The sequence below is a fragment of the Ammospiza nelsoni genome, chromosome 5, assembly GCF_027579445.1.
Source record: "Ammospiza nelsoni isolate bAmmNel1 chromosome 5, bAmmNel1.pri, whole genome shotgun sequence".
Classification (NCBI taxonomy): domain Eukaryota; kingdom Metazoa; phylum Chordata; class Aves; order Passeriformes; family Passerellidae; genus Ammospiza; species Ammospiza nelsoni.
In genome coordinates, this window is record NC_080637.1 from 64011774 (window position 1) to 64030182 (window position 18409).

Consider the following 18409-nt stretch of genomic DNA (forward strand, 5'->3'; position numbering starts at 1 on the left):
TTTGTGTTTTGCTAGAAAATGTATTGCATTTGCCTCCAGCTGCTTTCAGCAGTTGTCTAATTGTGAAGTAATTGCAGAGACGCAGGTGATCTGCACACAGGTTGAGCTTTGTTTCCTAACTGATTGGCCAGAGCAAAGTTTAATTTATGCAGCACTGAAAGTATGAAATTGTTTTTTATGTGTACCCTTTGGTCTTCAGCAAACACTGCTGAAGTGGTTGGAGCTCTCTCAGTGGGGCTGTTTGTTAAAAAATCTGGAACTGGGTTTCTCCCCTCTGAGCGATTCATGGAATATTCTGACTTGGAAGGGACCCACAAGGAGCACTGAGTCCAGCTCTTAAGTGAATGGTCCATAGAAGGACGGGATCAAACCCCCAACCTGGGCACTGTTAACAGCACACTGACCCACTGAGCCAATCTCAGCTCCCTGCTGGCTCCCTCAAACACTGTTTGCTGTCCAAGCAGTGGCGACTGGCCTGGTCTCACACAGCAATCCAAACCTGGCCACTTGGAGGAAAGTAGGAGAGTTTCCAGGTTGGATCACTCTCTTGCTGAAGGGGAGGTGGGAATCTGACAATTCCATTTGCAGACTTGCAGGCATCCTATGGTGTTGTGTTGTGCACAGCTGTGGTCACCCAGGTTTAAGACTGGTGATGTTAAACTGTAGCAGGTGACAGGAGGACATTTCCTTCCACTAAAGAGCATTCTAGGGACAATATGGAGTGCTATGGGGTCTGTGGCAAAAGAGAGGGATCAGGTTATGTCTGCTTAATTGGACAAATGGAATTTGGTCCTTCCAGCCTCCATTCAAAGCAGGGTGACTGTTTACTGCCAGTTGTGAGGTGTTGCCACTGCTGCAGTGCAGCTCTGAGCTGGAGCTAACACACCTTTACCTGCCCTAGCTTGAGCTGTTTCCCTCTTCAGCTCAGGAATTTGGGGACAGTACCAAAGACAGAGAGGTCTGCCCCAGGCTTTTGAGGGGATGGCAGGACTCTTAAATTCCTGCTGGGTCACCTCGTATTGTGGTCTGCCCCTGAGAGCAATCAGCAGCAGCTGCTGAAAAAAGCACTGTAAGACCAGGGCCAGCAACAATAATGCTGCTCTCCAGTTCTTTCCCAGCTTGCAGTAATCTGCAGTTTAAAGACTTCCTGAGTCAGGAGTTACTTGCTATTTTTGCTCTTAACAGCCACTGATGGACTTTTCTTCCATAATGTCTCTGACTGCTTTTTCAAATCTATTTATAGTTTTGGCTTCTACAGCATCCTGTGTGCTGGGCTCTGTCGTTAAATTACAGAGTGTGCACATTAAGATTGCCTCTGTGTGCTGTGAGCCTTCTGCCTGATTATCCAGTTGGTGTCCCCTAGTTCTGGTGTGCTGAATGAGTTGTGAGTAGCCATCAGCTTGTCACTTAGATAAAGGCACTTCCATGCCTTGAAGCCCCATGCCCTCACCTGAGGCTGTCTCCTTTTCATGCTGAAGTCAGCTGGTCTTGTACTCCCCTCACATGGAAGCTGTTCTGTATTTCTGGTTCCTCCTGTCAGTCTTCTCTGGATACTTTCATACTCTAAACCATCCTTTTGAGAAAGGGGCCAGAACCACCTTTGCACATAGGGCTGCTTTCTGGTTTTTGTTCTCTCCTTCTACTAGTTCATAATTTTCTGCTTGCCTTTTATGACCTCTCCTATGCAGTGATTGATAATTTCACAGCACTCTCAATGCAAATTCCATGATAGCTGCTGTGACTGGAAACACCAGGTTTTTAGCCAGCAATCTGTGTGCAGATTTAGAGTGTGTGTGTACACACTCTCTGATGCTTGTGTCTGTACCAACTCTGCATTTCTTGTGCCATCTTTTCCCCCAGTATTGAAATACTGTGAGTTCCTTTTGCAACAAGGTGTAGCTAATTCTTGCAGTGTGATTCACATTGGTGTCATCAGCAAACGTGTCCCCTCTTTTCAAGCTCCTTTGTGAGCCCCTGAAGTAGCTCAGGGGCCATTCCATGTCTCCTGGAAACCCTGCTTGTACCCTTCTCTAGCTGTAGAAAATGTTCACACAGTCATGCTCTTTGCTTGCTGTCTTTCAGCTAAGTATTCATTCATGAGAGGATCTTCCCCTCTTTCTCCATGATGCCTTGAAGAAATTGGAATTCTTCAGTGAGGGATTTTATATAAAAATCTCCTTTTGGGCATTTAAGTGCTCAACATTGGTGTATGTGATTTTGATTGACTGGGCTATATTTGGAAAATATATAAATATATAAAGACTTTCCATAGTTTCAATAACATGTATGTACCTGTTGAGTCTATAAAACACCAACAGAGCTTCCCAAATAACTTCTTTCTGCAGTATGTAAAGCTAATTATTTGTTGGACTGTAGTTATCCAGAAATGTGCTAGAATTATAATTTATTATGGTTTTCCCCAAATTACCTGAAGTGAAAATCACACTTTCTGGTCTGCTTCCTCCTCAAGATTCCTTCCCTGGAGCCCAATGAAGTCATGTTCATCAACTTCCATTCCCCCAGTGCCAGTCTCATTTAAATTATGGGCTACCTACCGCAGCTAATAGCTGCCTGTGTGATTTCCTCTGGATGCATTCTGCCAGGCCCAATGGGTTCATAACTGTTCGGGGTGTTGATTTGCTTTAAAGCCTCTTTTACTGCCACTTCAGTCAGAGACAGTGCTTGGGTCTTGCCCTGTGAGGAAAGGCTCCTGTGTGGCAGCTCCTTAGGTTTCCCTCTAGCAGCACTGGTGCAGAGAATCCATTCAGCTCATCTGCTGTGGTCTTTTCTTCTTTAAGCACTACTTTTAGACCTCCATCATCTATTTGCCTTAGGGGATCTTTGGCAGGTTTCCTCTATCTGATGTATTCCATTATTAGCTTTGATAGCTTTAGCAAGTTTTTCTTTAAATCTCTTTTGGTCTGCCTAATTATGGTTTATGTTTAACTGGCTGACGTTTATTCTCTTTTCCTTTTTCCTTCTGTAGCTGGTCCTTTTTAAAGAATAGTTTTCATTTCTCATAGCTGTCTTCACTCTGCTGTTTACCCTTATTGGTCTTTTTGTTGTCCTTTTAAGATCTTTGATAGGTGTTACACATCTCTCACAAGTCTGTAATGTGGTAGGACCCTCCTTGTTGATGGGAAGGAAATGCAAGAGAAGAATAGTATAGCAAGAAGATAATGTCATTCCAGGAGTGAGAGATCTCCCCTGTGGGGAAGAAGGAGGAGGCTGATGAGGAGAGGAGGGAGAAGTAGATGGAGGTATGTGAAACAACAATAAATTTTAATGGACAGAACAGGAGGAGGATACAGAGCAAATCTATACGTGTGGGAAAGGAGACATAATCAACCTACTTGGTATTCTCTGTGTGTGTTGAATTTTTTTTTAAGAAGTGTGTTCTGGGAGAATCTTTACTCACAATCCTAGTTCCTCATTCTTCTTTCTCCAGTTGCTGCTTTAATTAATTACTACTTATTCTCTCCTCTCAGTTTTTTTTTTTTTTTTTCCTTTCACCTCTACATTTTGTGCCTCTGTTTTCTTGTTTCTGCAGGATTGATCTGTCTTGGTTCCCTTGGCTTTAACAGGCCTGTTCTGTTAAATGTGCTTTTTCTCTGCTGGTCCAGGAGATGTTTGTTTACTCAGTGTGTTCCTAGCTTTGTGCTTGTACCCCATTCCATCCCTTTCTTAAAACTGACACCATTTTGACATTGTGTGACACTGTTGCCATCCCTGGGCCACTGTGGCCACTCAGTCTTCTGCCCAGGGACCGAGTTTTGTGGGTGCAGAAATCTTGCTGGGTGCTGACTGAAAGCAGCAGTGTGGGGGAGGCTGCTGCTGTGGGAGGAAATGATGCTTCTCCACATACATGCACAAGCACGTGTGCAAGGGCTAAATGAGAAGCAAATAAACCAGGAGTATCAGAAGTGGCCAAATACATAGAGAGATATTTGAGGCATATCATTCCAAGACATCTCTAGAAGCCCTAGGCAGTTTGTCTCACTGTGTTGGCAGGTGATCAGGGAGGACTCGCTTGTTAATTATTTAAGGAACTGCCCTCTAGAGTGAATGCACAGGCCAGAAGGTCAGACTCAAGCTGTGGTCAGTGTTAATGTCCAAAGCCAGGGAGAGGGAGGGCAGAGCTGTGGGCTGATCTCTGCATCCTCTGTGCTGACCTTTCCAGACTTGTCCAGCTGCCGTGTTTCCTGTTGCTCCTGGAAAGCGTCCGCACGCGCTGCCCGCGTCTGTGACAGTGCCTGGAAACCCAGCTGTAACCAGCAAAGGAACTGTGCAAAAATGATGCTTTCTTAGTCAGCAGCTCCCCTTCCCAAGCCAGGTCTGCTGACTTCAGGAATCTGCAAAAACTGCTCCAGCCCCAAATTTACTGCTGTATTATTTTATTAATTCTGAAAGCCGGCTGAGCTGAAAAGAGCAAGTCTGTTGCATTTTGGGCATCTTCTGTAGGACAGTTTAATATGGCCCAACACAGATATCTGTGGAATCAGTACAAGGGTAGGAGGCCAAGGAAGGTGGTTGGTTGTGTCATCCAGAGAATGATTTGTTGTAGAGAATCTTAGTGGATGATAATGATTGCCAAAGCGGAGGAGACACCAGAGGTTTCCCAGGGTTCCTGCTGAGGCAGGAGTGGTCTCATGTTTTTCTAAAGTGAGCACTTTTCATATGGATGTCACAGAAAATCAATGAAGCCTCAGCCCTGCACCCAGTCACCTTGTAGAGCAGAACATGCACTTAGGAAAACAAGAGAGGGGATCACAGGGCTTTTTTCCAGCTGAAGTGGAACTTGGATGATGCTGGTATTTGAGGTTGGAAAATACCAGTGGCATTTAATTTCCCCGATTTATGGCTAATAGGCTTTTTGTTTTTCCCTGGGGAGGAAGTGTTACGTAAAAAGGTTTGCCTATTGTTTATTTTCCATTTCTGTTGCCTACTGCTGTCGTAGAAATCAGAAGGGAAGGAAATCCTCTGGAGAAGTGACGTCCAGTGTCAGCGTGCTTGTTTCTGGCTGGAGCCAGATTGGTGCTGTAGGTTTTCAGGAGGGCATGTGTATGACAGGCTGGGGAACAGGGAAACAGGAGAGTTTGGAAAAGCACATTGGAAAATGATATTGAAATTGTGAGAGATTGGGAGCTTGTGGGAAGCAGAAATGGAAAAACATTGTGTTCTGCTTTGTTATTTATACTCCACCCTTTCCTTCTTGGCTTTCACTGTGGACATCATTGTTTCCTCTGTCAATGAGCAAATAGCGTTCAACTCTCCTCAACTCTCCTGAAAATTCCCCTCTGCATCCAGTGCTGTGTTTGCTGCCTCCCCCAGCACAGAGGCTCTAAGCAGTTTCAGTCATTGCTACATGCATTTGCAAAATGAAACATTCCCCCTCCTTGCCCATGTGAGAAGAATAAATAGGTCAGTGTGATGCAGAAAAGAGCATCTTAAGAACCCAAACCCATTTCTGCCTTTCCTCTGGCACCCCTGCCACCAGCAGAAGCACACAGATGCAAGCAGCTTTATTAGTGATGTTCTAATAAATGGGACCAGCAGAATTAGTGATAAATTCTACTTAAAGGAAAACAGCCCAGAATTAAAATACTTAAATGTATGTATCTTGCTGTTTTAACTGTATCTCATTAGAACTGAAGTGCTGGTGCATGTGTAATGTACTGCTCGCTGTTAGCTCAGCCTGCTCTGTTTCAGCAGAGGCTGGAGCAGAGCAGCTCCTTGCACGTAGCTCTGAGAGAGCAGCAGTTTTGAGTGCCATGTCTGTGCCTGTAACACTGATGCTGATGTAACGAAACCCTCTCTGTATAAGAATTAATATTCCAGTAATGCCCAGAGGTTGTAAGTGTGTAGTTAATAGCTCCCAAGGCCAATGGAAATTAACGCAGCCATAGCAGTCACACATTACTTGCTGCTGGTGCAGTATATCTTTGTGAAAACTAATATAGAAAATCATTCTCTTAAGAATAGCATCAATTAACTGATTTAATTCAGCGATTAGTCACAAAATGTCTTATTCCTGTAGTGCTCCCAGTAAGTAATTTGGAAATACCTGATGATTAGGAAGCCAAATGCAAGGTGTACTTTTAATTTTAGAAGGCAAACCGTGGCTGTGTTGAGCTGAACTCTGCAAGGCAGTTGTGGGCGAAGCTTTGGAAGCTCTCACAAGTAGGTGTTAGTGATGCTGGATGCCACTGGCTGCAGATAACCAAAAGAATACCATATTTGCAATTCCTCAGTGCTGTTCTGCAGTGAAATCCCCCTCAAAGGGTTTCTGCAGCTGTGGGTGCATTTTTCCCATGAAGAGGGTGTGCATCCCACAGCAGGGGCTGCCTGTGACCCTGTCTCATTACAATTAACTTCCATGCTAACCAAGGTTAAATGGGAGAGGCAGACAAGGCAAAGCAACAAGATGTGGGAATTTTCTAGTCCTTGCTTTTCCTATCTGAGTGAGGTAGCAGGGTTGGAGATGCTGGGAGTAGAAGAGAGCAGCTGGCAGGAATCTGCTTGTGAGCAAGAAACAGCACTTTGTCTGCTTTTACATGAACAGATTCATCCATCCTTATTTCCCATTACTTCAGAGAGCCCCTGTTTATGTGCTGGAAAGGATTCCCCCATTAAACAGAGCACTGACTTCTCTGGATTCTTGCAGGGGAAATGTTTCCACAGTGTACGTGCTCCTGTGATTTCTTTCTCTGTTTAACCTTGGAACAGCATTTCCTCTGGCTGTGCAAGGTGTACCTTGCTTTCTGTGCTCTCAATTAAGCGAATAAGCATATGCTTGCTTTTGTCTTTGTGCCCTCATTATTAATTCCAAATGTTGAGTTCAGCCTACACGTGGCAGGGGAGACCAAGGGGAGGGATGGGGTGGCTGTGCAGCCAGGTATCCTCAGTCATGTATTATAATGCCAGAGTGTTGTTTTGCCACCTAAGGGTTGGAGTCCCCATTAGCCCTCACCTCCTGGGCACACTCTGCTCTGCCTTAAGCAGTGCACATGTGCTGGTACTTGGAGTATGCCATGCATTCCATCTAGTGGCTGATGCACAGGAAAAGATTCCCTCTTCCTGGTATCTGCAGTGCCAGCTTTAAATCAAGATTTTCATAAGATGCTTCATGACACTCAGGTTTAAGCAGGGACCCTGTTTTTAGAAAGTACTACATGTTTTCCCTCTAAATATTAACCATTTAGGTCTTGCAGTTTAGTAGTTCGGATTTTAGAACACAGCAGCCTCTGGCCACAGGGAGTGTTGCAGTGCTGCTGCTGGAAGTGCCTGCAGTGACAGCCACCAGGATGAGTTGAATTGCTGCCACACATTTGTGTCTGCCCTGGGCACTTGGCACAGGGGACAAGCTGGGAGTTCAAACATGAGCTGTGCTGGCACCAATGCACAGGAGGTGACGAGGTGCTGGGATCAGCAGCAAGCTTTTCAGGAGAAGGGAGGGACTGCCAGAAGAGGGTGGGCTCAGGGGAGGTGGGGTAACCTGGCTGCTCATGTGTCCTGCTTCTGTTCCTCCTCACAGCTCAGGAGTGAAGACCCTGCCCCACAACGCCAAGGTGCACTACAACTATGCCAATTTCCTGAAAGACCAGGGCCGAAATGTTGAAGCAATCTACCACTACAAAACTGCTCTCAAGTAAGTCCCTCAGGGCCTGGGGGGCTCCTGCTGTTAACCCTTCTCCTTCCTGACAGGCATGGGGTGAGCTGGCTGCTCCTCATCCCTGGCTCCATGGGAGCAGCTTGGCTTTGGGAGCCTGGGAAAGTTCCCTGGCTGGGTGTTTGTGTGTCATAAAATGAGGTAGCCTGGCTTCCCTCCAGCTCCACGTGTGTGTGTGTGTGTGTGCACTTCAGTACATGAGATAGAAATGTTACCATAGCTACACGTTGAGCGATGAGGTGTCATTTACACAGCTGAACGTGTGCTGGTAAGCAGGAGGTAGTTGTCCTAAATGCATTTTCAGGTTCCTGGCACATTTATCTTTGTGAATTGTTAATGGTGCATGCCTGGAAAATGTCAGTGCAGTAGCCATCTGAAGTGCAGTAACAATAATGGTACTTACTGCTTGTGTTGAGGCTTCTGTCCACAGAGCTTTGCATGAATGCTAAACTAATTGATCCTGAAAATGCTCCTGTACAGAAACAGGGCAGATATCATTGCTGAGGTTCTGTGCAGGGGGAAGCTGAGGCAGCAGGATGAATTGCTTTGCTTGTAGATGAATGGTAAATCATGGCCCAGGGCTGGGCTGTAATTTGGGACATGTCCTGTGGTACCTGTGGAGGACCCTCCCTTCCCACACAGATGGGGTGTGAGCAGCTTCCCTCCCCTTGCTGCTCCTCCCTGCTGTTCCTGCAGCTCAGCTGCTCCCCAGGCAGTGCTCGGGGCATCAGGCAGCTCACCCTAGATCCCCAAACCTCTCCCCTCTGCTTCTTGGGACCTGGGAGAAAGGACAATCCCCTCTGGGGGATGAATGCAAGGAAAAGGGCTGGGGGATGGCATGGTGGCAAGGGAAGGCAAGCATGGAGTGCACAGAGCGTGTTTTCAGGAATAGAAGCATGTTTAGGAAGGACAGGCAAGGTGAAGAGTGGCTCTGATGGACAGCAAGGGCAGAGCCCAGTTCCATAGGGCATGCCAGGAGGTGGAAGAAATGTACTTTCCTGACATGTGATGTGACAGAAAACTTCACAAATTACATGTATGCTTTGTCTTTTGGCCAGCTGACAGGGTTACGATAAAAGCTCTCCAAGGGCTCCTAGCCTACCCAGGCTGACCTGTGAGGACAGGAGTTCATTGTCACTGAGGAGGGAGTGAACCTGGGTGAAGGTGATTTTCAGCTTTTTTGAGCAACATCCTGTTCTGTTTTTAGGAAGTCATTTAGAAAAGCTTTCTATTTTTTTAAAGTTTCCAGCAAAGGAAAATCCAGCACGACCATCAGTAAATGGTACTGAAGGGTAAATTACATTGGCTCTTGAAAATGTCCTCCCTTATTTTTAGACTGATTTGTTTGACATCAGCTTCCAGTCATTGAATTTGTTTATACCTTTCAATGCCACACTGAAGATCCCATTACCAAAATTCTGTTTTCTGTAGAGTGATCAACTCCTCCCTTAACCTGCTGTTTGATAAGTGCTGATTTTTTCAGCATCACAAAGTTTTGCAGTCCTCCAGTTGTTCCTGTATCTACTCTTCGAATTTCTTCCAAGTTACTACTAAAGCCCATTGCAAGTTAAAAACAGGGACTGACAAAAATGATCCAAGCCCTGCAGTGGAGTGCACAGAGTAATGTAACTGCTCCTACCACCATTGCCTGTGCTTGTGTAAATGGGATTTGCAGACAAAAGATCTTCTCTAACTCAGCAGCACCCATTTATTGTAATTATAATGCTGTTTTCTGCTCTGCAGTATTTCAATTATGAGTCTGTTTTGAGAGCTGATTGCAAACATTTTCTCCACTGTATTACAGAGCTCTGTTCATGCTGGTGTTGTTTATAGAGCATCTGAAGCCTTGTTGGGGCTGGGAGCCCCACAGAGCCAGCCCTGCTCTTCTCTAGGTGCTTGGTGTCTCACTGGTGCTAGCACTCGACTTGCTTCAGTAATTTCAGCATTACCTGGCAGTTTGGAAAAGTGAAACTCACCTTGCACGTTCTCTTTTTGACCCAAAAGTGCAGGCCAGGAGTTGGAAGTCTCCATCACTGGGAAGCTTCACTACTTGTTCTTGTCACAGTGTATCTCTGCACTTACATTTTCCTTATATTTACTCCTTCTTGCCCCTCTGGCACAGGGAAATTATCTGGGGCCTGTGTAATGAGCAATAGAACAGTGTAAGTAAGAAGTGCACTGTGTTCTTCTGTTGAGGATGGCATTCTGTGATGTCTGTGTTTTCCCCTCAGACAGTCAGACCCTTCCTGCAGTGCCAGGGTTTGTGTGTGAGCTCTGCAGCCTCTCGTAGCTGGGTGCCTGCATTTGGTGGCTGTGTTGGAGCAGTGGAGAAGCTGCTGGGTGTGGACAGGCAGCCTCAGGTGGATACAGTGCCAGAGCATGCTCAGGTATCACAGAAAACAGCTGCTGTGTCTATAGAGCTGTTTCCCCATCCTCACAGGCACCAGCTCCACACACACTGCTCTGATTGTGGACCAATCTCCATAATTAGAGAGAAGGAAGTAGTAGTTGTAATATCCTGAGCAGAATTTGATGGTTCAGGGTATTTTTGGCCACTGGCTTGACCTGGAAAGATGAATTACCACTCTGTAAATTTCCATGTCAGGGAGTAGGCAGACCAGCAGCTGAGGTGTTCTCACAAGCTTTCATGATTTCCCACAGGTACCCCTCACTGAGTGCCTTCTCTCCCAGTGAGTGTGGGTGGATCCATCCTCCCCAGGTTACAGAAAACCCAAGCTGCTCAGGAGGCTTCAAATCCAATGGCAGCACAGCCAAGAACACAGAAGATAAAAATATTATTTCTGCCTAGTGCTCAGTGAGCAGATCAATAGGGAATTAATAAGGAGCTGGAGTCGATAAGGACACGGCTTGCTGCCTGGGAGCTCCTGGGAGATGGGAAAGGGAGAGCTGCACTGCCTCAGTGGGTGATGGCTCATCCACTATTCCAGCTTTGTGCCAAACAACAGTGCAGCTCTGCTTGATCTCTGGTGAATGAGTTTAATTGTTTAGCAAACAAAAAGTGATCCTGTCAGTCTGCACGCTGCTGCTTGAACTGTGAGCAATTTGCCATTCCACCAACTCCACCAAGGTGAGGAGGCACTTTCATGTGCTCCTGCTCTGCCAGCAGTGCTGGCTGCCTTGTGTCTGCTCAGCAAAGCAACACCTTCCTCCTGGGAAGCTGAAACTGTGGGAAAGGATGCTGAACTGCACACAGGTTACCTAGTGAAATACTAGCAATGCATACTAAATCCTGGGAAATTGTAACTGTGAGAAAGTGTGGCAGTGTTCACAGGGGTCTCAGGTTGAGGGAAGAGATGAGGATTTGACTCCATGTTTCAGAAGGCTTGATTTATTATTTTATGATATATATTACATTAAAACTATACTAAAAGAATAGAAGAAAAGGTTTCATCTCAGAAGTCTAGCTAAGCTAAGAATAGAAAGGAATGAATAACAAAGGTTTGTGTCTCGGACTCTTTGTCCGAGCCAGCTGACTGTGATTGGCCATTAATTACAACCATCCAACATGGGCCAATCACAGATGCACCTATTGCATTCCACAGCAGCAGATAATCAATGTTTACATTTTGTTCCTGAGGCTTCTAGCTTCTCAGGAGGAAAAAATCCTAAGGAAAGGATTTTTTATAAAAGTTGTCTGTGACAGGAAAGGATGCTGAAGTGCACACAGGTTACCTAGGGAAATACTAGCAATGGATGCTAAATCCTGGGAAAGTTGATCCCCAATGCTTTAATTACTCCTTTCCTGTTTTCAGAGACAGGTGGGATTCGCTGCTGGGAAATGTTGGTGTGCCTCTGTTAGCTTCAGGGCAGAAAAGTGGTGAAGGAGAATAATGTGTTTTCTCTGTCAGTGGAACTGCAGGGCAGGTTTCCAAGGCAAACTTGGCAGTCAGTCCCAACAACCACCATTGCAGGTGGCCCATCAGAAAAGTTATTCCTCAGCCCAGCCCAAAGGCCAGTAACAAAACACCCTGACCTAGCTGGACTTGGGTAATTAGTGCAATCTAATTATGTTCTCCAGGTGTGGGGGAAATGAACACTGAAATGAAATGCAAAAATGGAGAATGATGTTTGAATTGGAGATGGGTGACAGGGTCTCTGGTGTTGAGATGACCCTGAGGTGTTAGAAAGTCTCTTTATTCCAGCCCTGAGAGCAAAGAAGAAGTCAGGATTCCTGGGCTCTCGTTCTCAAGGTTGTTTATTTGCTCTTATCTAATACATTGTCTTTCTGACCCACTGAGGTCTGTCCAGCAGGTTGGGTTGAGGCACATTGACTGCCCTCAGGGCAGTGTTACCTTTTTATACTAAAAACTACGTGTACTTTGTTTACAATAATTTTCCAGTACCTATTACCTATGTTAGACAGTGAGTTTCTACTCTAAACCAATCCAAAAGTGCCACCATCACAGCAGAAGATGGAGGACAAAGAAGAAGAAGGGGAAAAAAGTACAAACCCAGATTCCTCCATCTTGCCTCCTGAACCCCCATTCTAAAAACCCCAGATTCTAGTTTTTCACCCTGTGATAAATTCACTGTCATTCTATTCAAACTCTTGTGGCTTCTAACTCTTCACACAAAGTTGATGATCATTTCCATGGGTTAAAATCCAAGGCACAGGTGTCTTTGACTCTGTGCCAAGGTCTCTGAGCCCCCTGCCAGGGTCTTGAGTCCTCCAGGGCAGTCCAGAGGAATGTCCTGGGTTCCAACAGATGGGGAGAATGAAAAGAACAAAAATTCTTTATATGAAGGAAAATCTCTTCCTATATGTAGTTCCTAAAAGGGGAATGGAAGTGGAGCCTGTAAAACAGCCCCAACAAACAGCTGGTGTTCAGCAATTGTACAGTGGGTTATAAACCTTTCAGCTTACCTACAGTAAAACAAGAAAAACACTCTGCTGGATTAGACTGCTTCACTGGCTTGCCTGACATATGGTAGTGACCCCAGGAGATCCTTGGGGTTTTTTCTTTCAGAAAATAAAGGCCAGAAATAGTCCATCTGAGGTGTGAGTCGACCACGGCTATTCTGAAAGCTGGCCTTAACGTTCTTGCTGCTGCTTCTGCTGCAGGTTTGTGGCTGCTGTTAGGAATTCTGGAGAACCTCTGCTCCTGGAGATCAAGCAGGGCTGATCTTATCTGAAATTTATCTCACCACTTGTTCCCTATTTGTGAGTGAGGATATGAGGTCGTACAACCTCACTCAAATATGAAGAACAAATCTGATGTCCTAATAAAGATGTTAGGACATAAGAGTTGTTCTTCATATTTGAATGAGAACCACTTTGCTGTGTTTGTAGTTACTAAGCTGTGTTTGTAGTTACCAAGCCTTTGTCCTGCTTCTCCCCAGCCTTCTGTGCTTGATGTTACTGTTGATACTGTTATACTGCTCTTCAGCAATGCACATGGGCTGACATGCAGAGAGAGAAAAACAGCAGAGCCTGAAAACCCAATTGGTGAAAATTCGTTATCAATTTAATCAATCTCCTTTTAACAATGGAGGTGAGAAAAATGATTCACCTCACCTCCTACAATTGCACTCATTCAACATTTTAATTCCCAAAGCAGTTCTTACCATCCCTCTCTGTTTGTTTCCAGGGCAGTGCTTCCCATGGAAGGCAGATCAATGTGAGCATCAGCAGGTGGGGCTGAGGGAGATTGCTGAGTTCCTTGCTGGAGTTGGGTGGATAAACATGCTAATAGTAGTTCTGTGCTACCCAAGCTATATTTCTGTGTCTGGGAAAAGGTCATCATCTAAAAATTCATGTTTGCCTTCTGGATGTTAAAATATACTTGACAGTAGAGAGTCCTGCAGGAGGTGTTCACCTTGTGCAATGTGATACTGTGGATTTATTTACATAAATGCACTGGTGTGTACCTGAGAGTGCTGCAGTGTTACATCTGTGTGTGTACACGTCCATCAACAGGTTCCTAGCCACAAGCTCCCCTTGGACTTCCCCTGCCAAAGGCTGCTGACCAAACAGAGCAGGAAGGGGACCAGCCTGCCATGCAGAAACCTCCATGCCCCCTTGTGGCATCTTCTGGAGGAGGGAAGCAGGGACTCTTGGACTGGTTTTCTTTATAGTTCAGGGAGCTGTTCTGCTGTTCAGCCATGAGAGAGAGGAGAGAGTGGGCCAAGAGGCAGGGAAACCAGTATGGAAACACTTGGTCCTGCAGCTTGTGTGGTCTGGCTCTCACAGAGCTTGCAAGTAATACATCTTAGGGCATTGCATACAGCCTGGAAATGGGGAATGCTGGTTTGTGGCATCAGTAAGGATCATGAAATCATGGTTAGTACTCAAACACAGGCTAGATGGAGAAGGGAAAACAGTGTAAGCAGCTTATCTGTATCCCTCATTTGAGGGAACAAAATTGATTCATAGCAGCACTGGAATGGGTAGAAAAGAAAAAAAGCAAGGCTGTTCTTTCACCTCACTACACTTTAGAAATAAAGCCCTAATGCTGTAAGGGAGACTCAGGTTTCTTCCTAAGCTTTCCCACATACCTTCCTGCTGGGTTTTTATATGTCTTAAATCAACGGTGTCTGGGGTTGTTTAAATTCTGTTAAATTGCACTCTCCATGCAGTAAAAAAATTTGTGTTCTTCCAGCCCTTTATGTGTGTGTGTCAATGTATTTGCCTTTAAAATGCCTCTCAGCATGGACTGCAGGTGGCCTTGGATACCATCTGTGATTTATTTCTGGGAAGAATTAAAATACCAGCACCATTTGTTAGCCTGTTTTTACAGTGAGTAAAAAATGTGCGTTTGCTGCTTTGCTGTGGCTTCTTTTGCTCCTGAAACCATGAGTGCCCTTCTGACACTCTGATATTGCTTAGGTCAGGCCCTTGGAGCAAGCCTGGAACATCTTCATAGAGATTTCAGGTAATGCTCTGCGTTAGTGAATATTATGGGCTGGAGGTGGATCGTGTCCAAGCTGTTGGGAATATCTTGGTGGTGTTCTGATTTGAGCTTTGACAGTGGGCTTAAGAAGTATTGGGTAGGGATGTGGTGGCTGTCCTGAAGCTGGACAGAATTGTTGAGTGTTTTAGAGATAATTGATGGCTGGAAGGACTGCCTTGTCATTTGAATCAGAGACTTAATGGCCTTTACAAGATGTTGCATGGGACAATGGCCAAATTACTTCAGTGAGTGTAATTTATTTTTAAACCTGTTCTCTGTATGCAAAGTACAAATCCCTGCCTGTTTTGAGGGCTGCTCCAGCCCTGCTCAGTTTTTCTGCTTTTTAGTTACAAAATAACAGTCAATGCACAGGCTTTTATTTACTTGGAAACAGAACTGGTATAAGTGCAACCATGATGCAGAGACAGTGTGTGTGCATTTAGAGCCACAGGAGCTGGGTGTGCCTGCTGGGATGGACAGATGGATGTGTCAGCCCTGCACACTGATGGTTACAGGTGCTGGGGTCCCTTCCTACACCTGGTGTCTTGTTGTGGCTGCAGGTCCTTTTGTGCTGCTCTTCAAGGACTTGCTGGCTTTTCAAACACATCATCTTAGAGAAAAGCCCCCATCATCTCTGAGGGTGACAGCTCCATAGCCTTCCTCAGAACTGCATGAAAACTCTGCCTTTTTATGTATTGGGGACTGATAAAAAAAATCTGGGTAAGGAAAAATGCTCCCCTAATTAAAAATGTTTCCTTATTGGGACAATAAGAAATCTATTTTGACTGTTTTTGAGGATCTATTTTGATTCTCCTGTGGGGTATGCAGAGAGAAACTTGTGACTGTATTTTGCACGTGTTCAAGTCTACCTTTCACTTTTGGCTAATGGTAACCTCAAATCCAAGGGTTGGTTACTCATTCCCACAGCCACTGTTTTTTTCTTAGCCTGCTGTCCTTGTTTTGAGGAAAACTGTGCAGTGTGGGGCTGTACAGCTTCCCCTGGCACCTGGGTGGTTTCACCCCCATCTGCTTTGGTGAGAGTGTGTTGTTATTGTATCCCTCATGCCATGTTTGATTGAAGGGCTCACCCGATGGTCTCTTGTTTGCTGTGGGCTCCCTCAAGATTCTGTGGGCTCCATGGAGGTGCCTGCATTGTTCACACTGTCCATAGGTCAGGCATGTTGTGAATTATTAGTCCTTTGCTGGGCTTTGGGAGTGTTGAGATTTCTGGGATTTTCAGGACTACATGGATCCTGCATAAATTCTTTATGTGAGAGAATAAGCAGACAGCCCTGTTTGATAACCTTGTGTTTGCCTCATCACTTCAGGGAACATGCAAGTTTAGCAAGAGAGATTTTATTTATTTATATTTAGCACTGATATTGTTTGACTTAAAATCCTGGTTTTTCTCCTCAACTCTAACTCTCAGGCTTCTACCCCTGCTCAAGTTTGAAAATTTATAAATTATAATATTGTTTAGTGTGCTTCTGGTTGGTTATTTGAATAGCATGCTTTTGGATATTGCTGTAGGTTGGGGGTATTTTTTGCTTAATGGATGTCAAGCTCAAAGAATTCATGAGGCTTTTGTCAATGTACAGATTAAATCTATTCAGCTTCTTTATTTTTTTTCCCCATTTCTGTCCTGGAGAGGTTTCTCTCAGTGTCAGGGTGCTCTGCAATTCAGCCTGGGAGGCTCACCGTGCTGAGAGGGTTTGCTGGTGGCAGGGCACCTGTGGGCTGCTCTCCCTGGCTGATGGGCAGGGAGAGAAGTTGATGCCTCAGGTTTTAGCTTTTATATTTTTCAGATTCTGTGCTGCTTTGGTGTGTAGTTATGAGCCTCCTATTAGGGGATAGTAAGCTCTCTTCACAGAGTAGGGAAACAATTCCTTCTCTAGCTGGAAACCAAGGACAAATTATCCAAATTTCAGGCCCAAGAGCATAAACAATGTGGACTGAAGAGAGAAAAACAAGCAGGAGGGGCTTCATAAGCTAAAGCTGTAATTGGACAATAAACAGCAGTATGCAAATAGACCAGAACTTATCAAAGTGTGAGACCCTGTGACTGGTCGTGCATTTTGTGACCATTTTGGGTTCATCTGGGGTGTAGCCTTGGCTGGGCTCTTATGCTGCCCAAGGTGTATCCATTGAGGCCTTCTAATAAATCCCGACTTTACTCTTTAGCTGTGCCTGGCCTCTGTTCTAGGTCAGCCTTCACAAGGCATCAAAGCCATAAAGCCAGGACCTCACTTCCTTCCACTGATCCCTGGCTGTGATTCAGCACTTGCTATTTATACCTCAGCCTCTGGAGAGCCCAGGTTAGAGCAAGGTCCTGCTGGAGGCACTGCTGGTTGGGCATGACCTTGCACTGACTTCTCTGGCCTGTGCAGGCCCCACAGCGCTGCTCAGGGATGCCCTGTGAGCCCCAGCCCCAGGCTGGGATGGCAGCACTCCCTGTCTCATGCCTGGCATTGTGTCAGGAGCCCCTGGCAGCTGGGTGTGTGGAAATGGGTGTGATGTAATTCCCAGCTCCGGGCTGTGCTGTGTGCAGCCGCGAGTCGCGCTGCTCTGTCACGCTTTCACTGAAGGAGATTATGCCTGAGGCTTTCAAAGGAACCTAAAAGCATTAGATCTCTCACTTGCCTGACTTTCAACAGGATTTCCAGGTGCTTTTTTAAATACAAAAAATACCAGCCTGCCACAAACCTTCTGCCAAGCTGAAGGGTGTTTTCTTTGAGGAAATATTGATGCAACTGCTAGAACACTTCAAAAAAAAAAAAACAACCTGCTGCTGCTTGATATTGCAGAATCACCTCTCCTTCCTTGAATTAAGTTAAAATGTTGCAAATTGAAAACCTTTTTGAGGAAGACACATCTCCACATCATGTAGAGCAGCTCTTGAAACAAGGTGCCACACCATCATGAGGCCATGACCTGAGTTGTTGCCAGTGCAGAATTGTTCCCAGAAGGATGACTGGTCTCAGAATTACATCAGATCATGTTTTAATTCAACCTGACATAGAACTCTATTGAGAACTTACATAAATACATGAAAATGAGTATGATGTAATAAAATTGGAAAATTGGCTTGAAATAGTATGCTGGAGTAAATATAAAATGGGCAGTATTAAAACTTGGCACAGATAGAAACGTTATTCATATAACATTCTTACTTTAGTTGGCAAAACAATGCCAATAATTACAGTATATATTGGAATGGGCAAAATGTGCCTTAAAAGCACATTGCCATGCTGCCAGCAAGTAATTGGGCCTGGGTAATTAAGGCCTGAGTCCCTGTGCTTAACGTGGCTGCAGGGAGCCCCATGGATGCTGAGCTTTGTGGTAGGGCTGGACAGGCAGCAGGAGAGCCAAGAGTGGCTGTCAGGGAAGTGTCCTCTTGTATGGAGGAGGAGTGGTAAGAGCTGTGGCCCTTCAGACTTTCCTCTCCTCTGGCCACAGAGGGGTAACAGGGCAGCACAGGGGGCTGACTTACCACAACTGCCTCAATGTGAGTGCTAAGTTTAAATGCATTATTTAATCAAAAGACAGGTTAACAAAAACCAGGCACACTAGATCTCTCCAACTGAATAATTTATTATTTTTATTATTTTTCACTTATTTTAATTTATAGAAGAAATTAATGTGCTTGGACTCCCTTTGAATATTATGCAAGATGATGCAGGCAGTTTTTTTGTCTTGCTGCTGCCATGGCATGGCTGTTGGATTAATGATGACCAGAGTTGCTTACAAGTTTTATAATGGTTATAAGAACTCATGTTGTAAGTCACTGGGAATGTGCTTTCAACAGGCTTATTGTCAACCCTTGGAGAGT

At 45.2% G+C, this 18409-nt stretch overlaps 1 protein-coding gene across 1 annotated transcript in view; it reads left to right on the plus strand.

Annotated features, from left to right (window-relative positions):
* TMTC1 (transmembrane O-mannosyltransferase targeting cadherins 1) overlaps nt 1–18409 on the plus strand; it is a 143761-nt gene that overhangs the window by 93941 nt on the left and 31411 nt on the right. The window contains exon 11 of the mRNA XM_059471576.1: nt 7535–7648. Coding sequence (XP_059327559.1) covers nt 7535–7648 — 114 coding nt within the window. The remainder of the gene's footprint in view (nt 1–7534; nt 7649–18409) is intronic.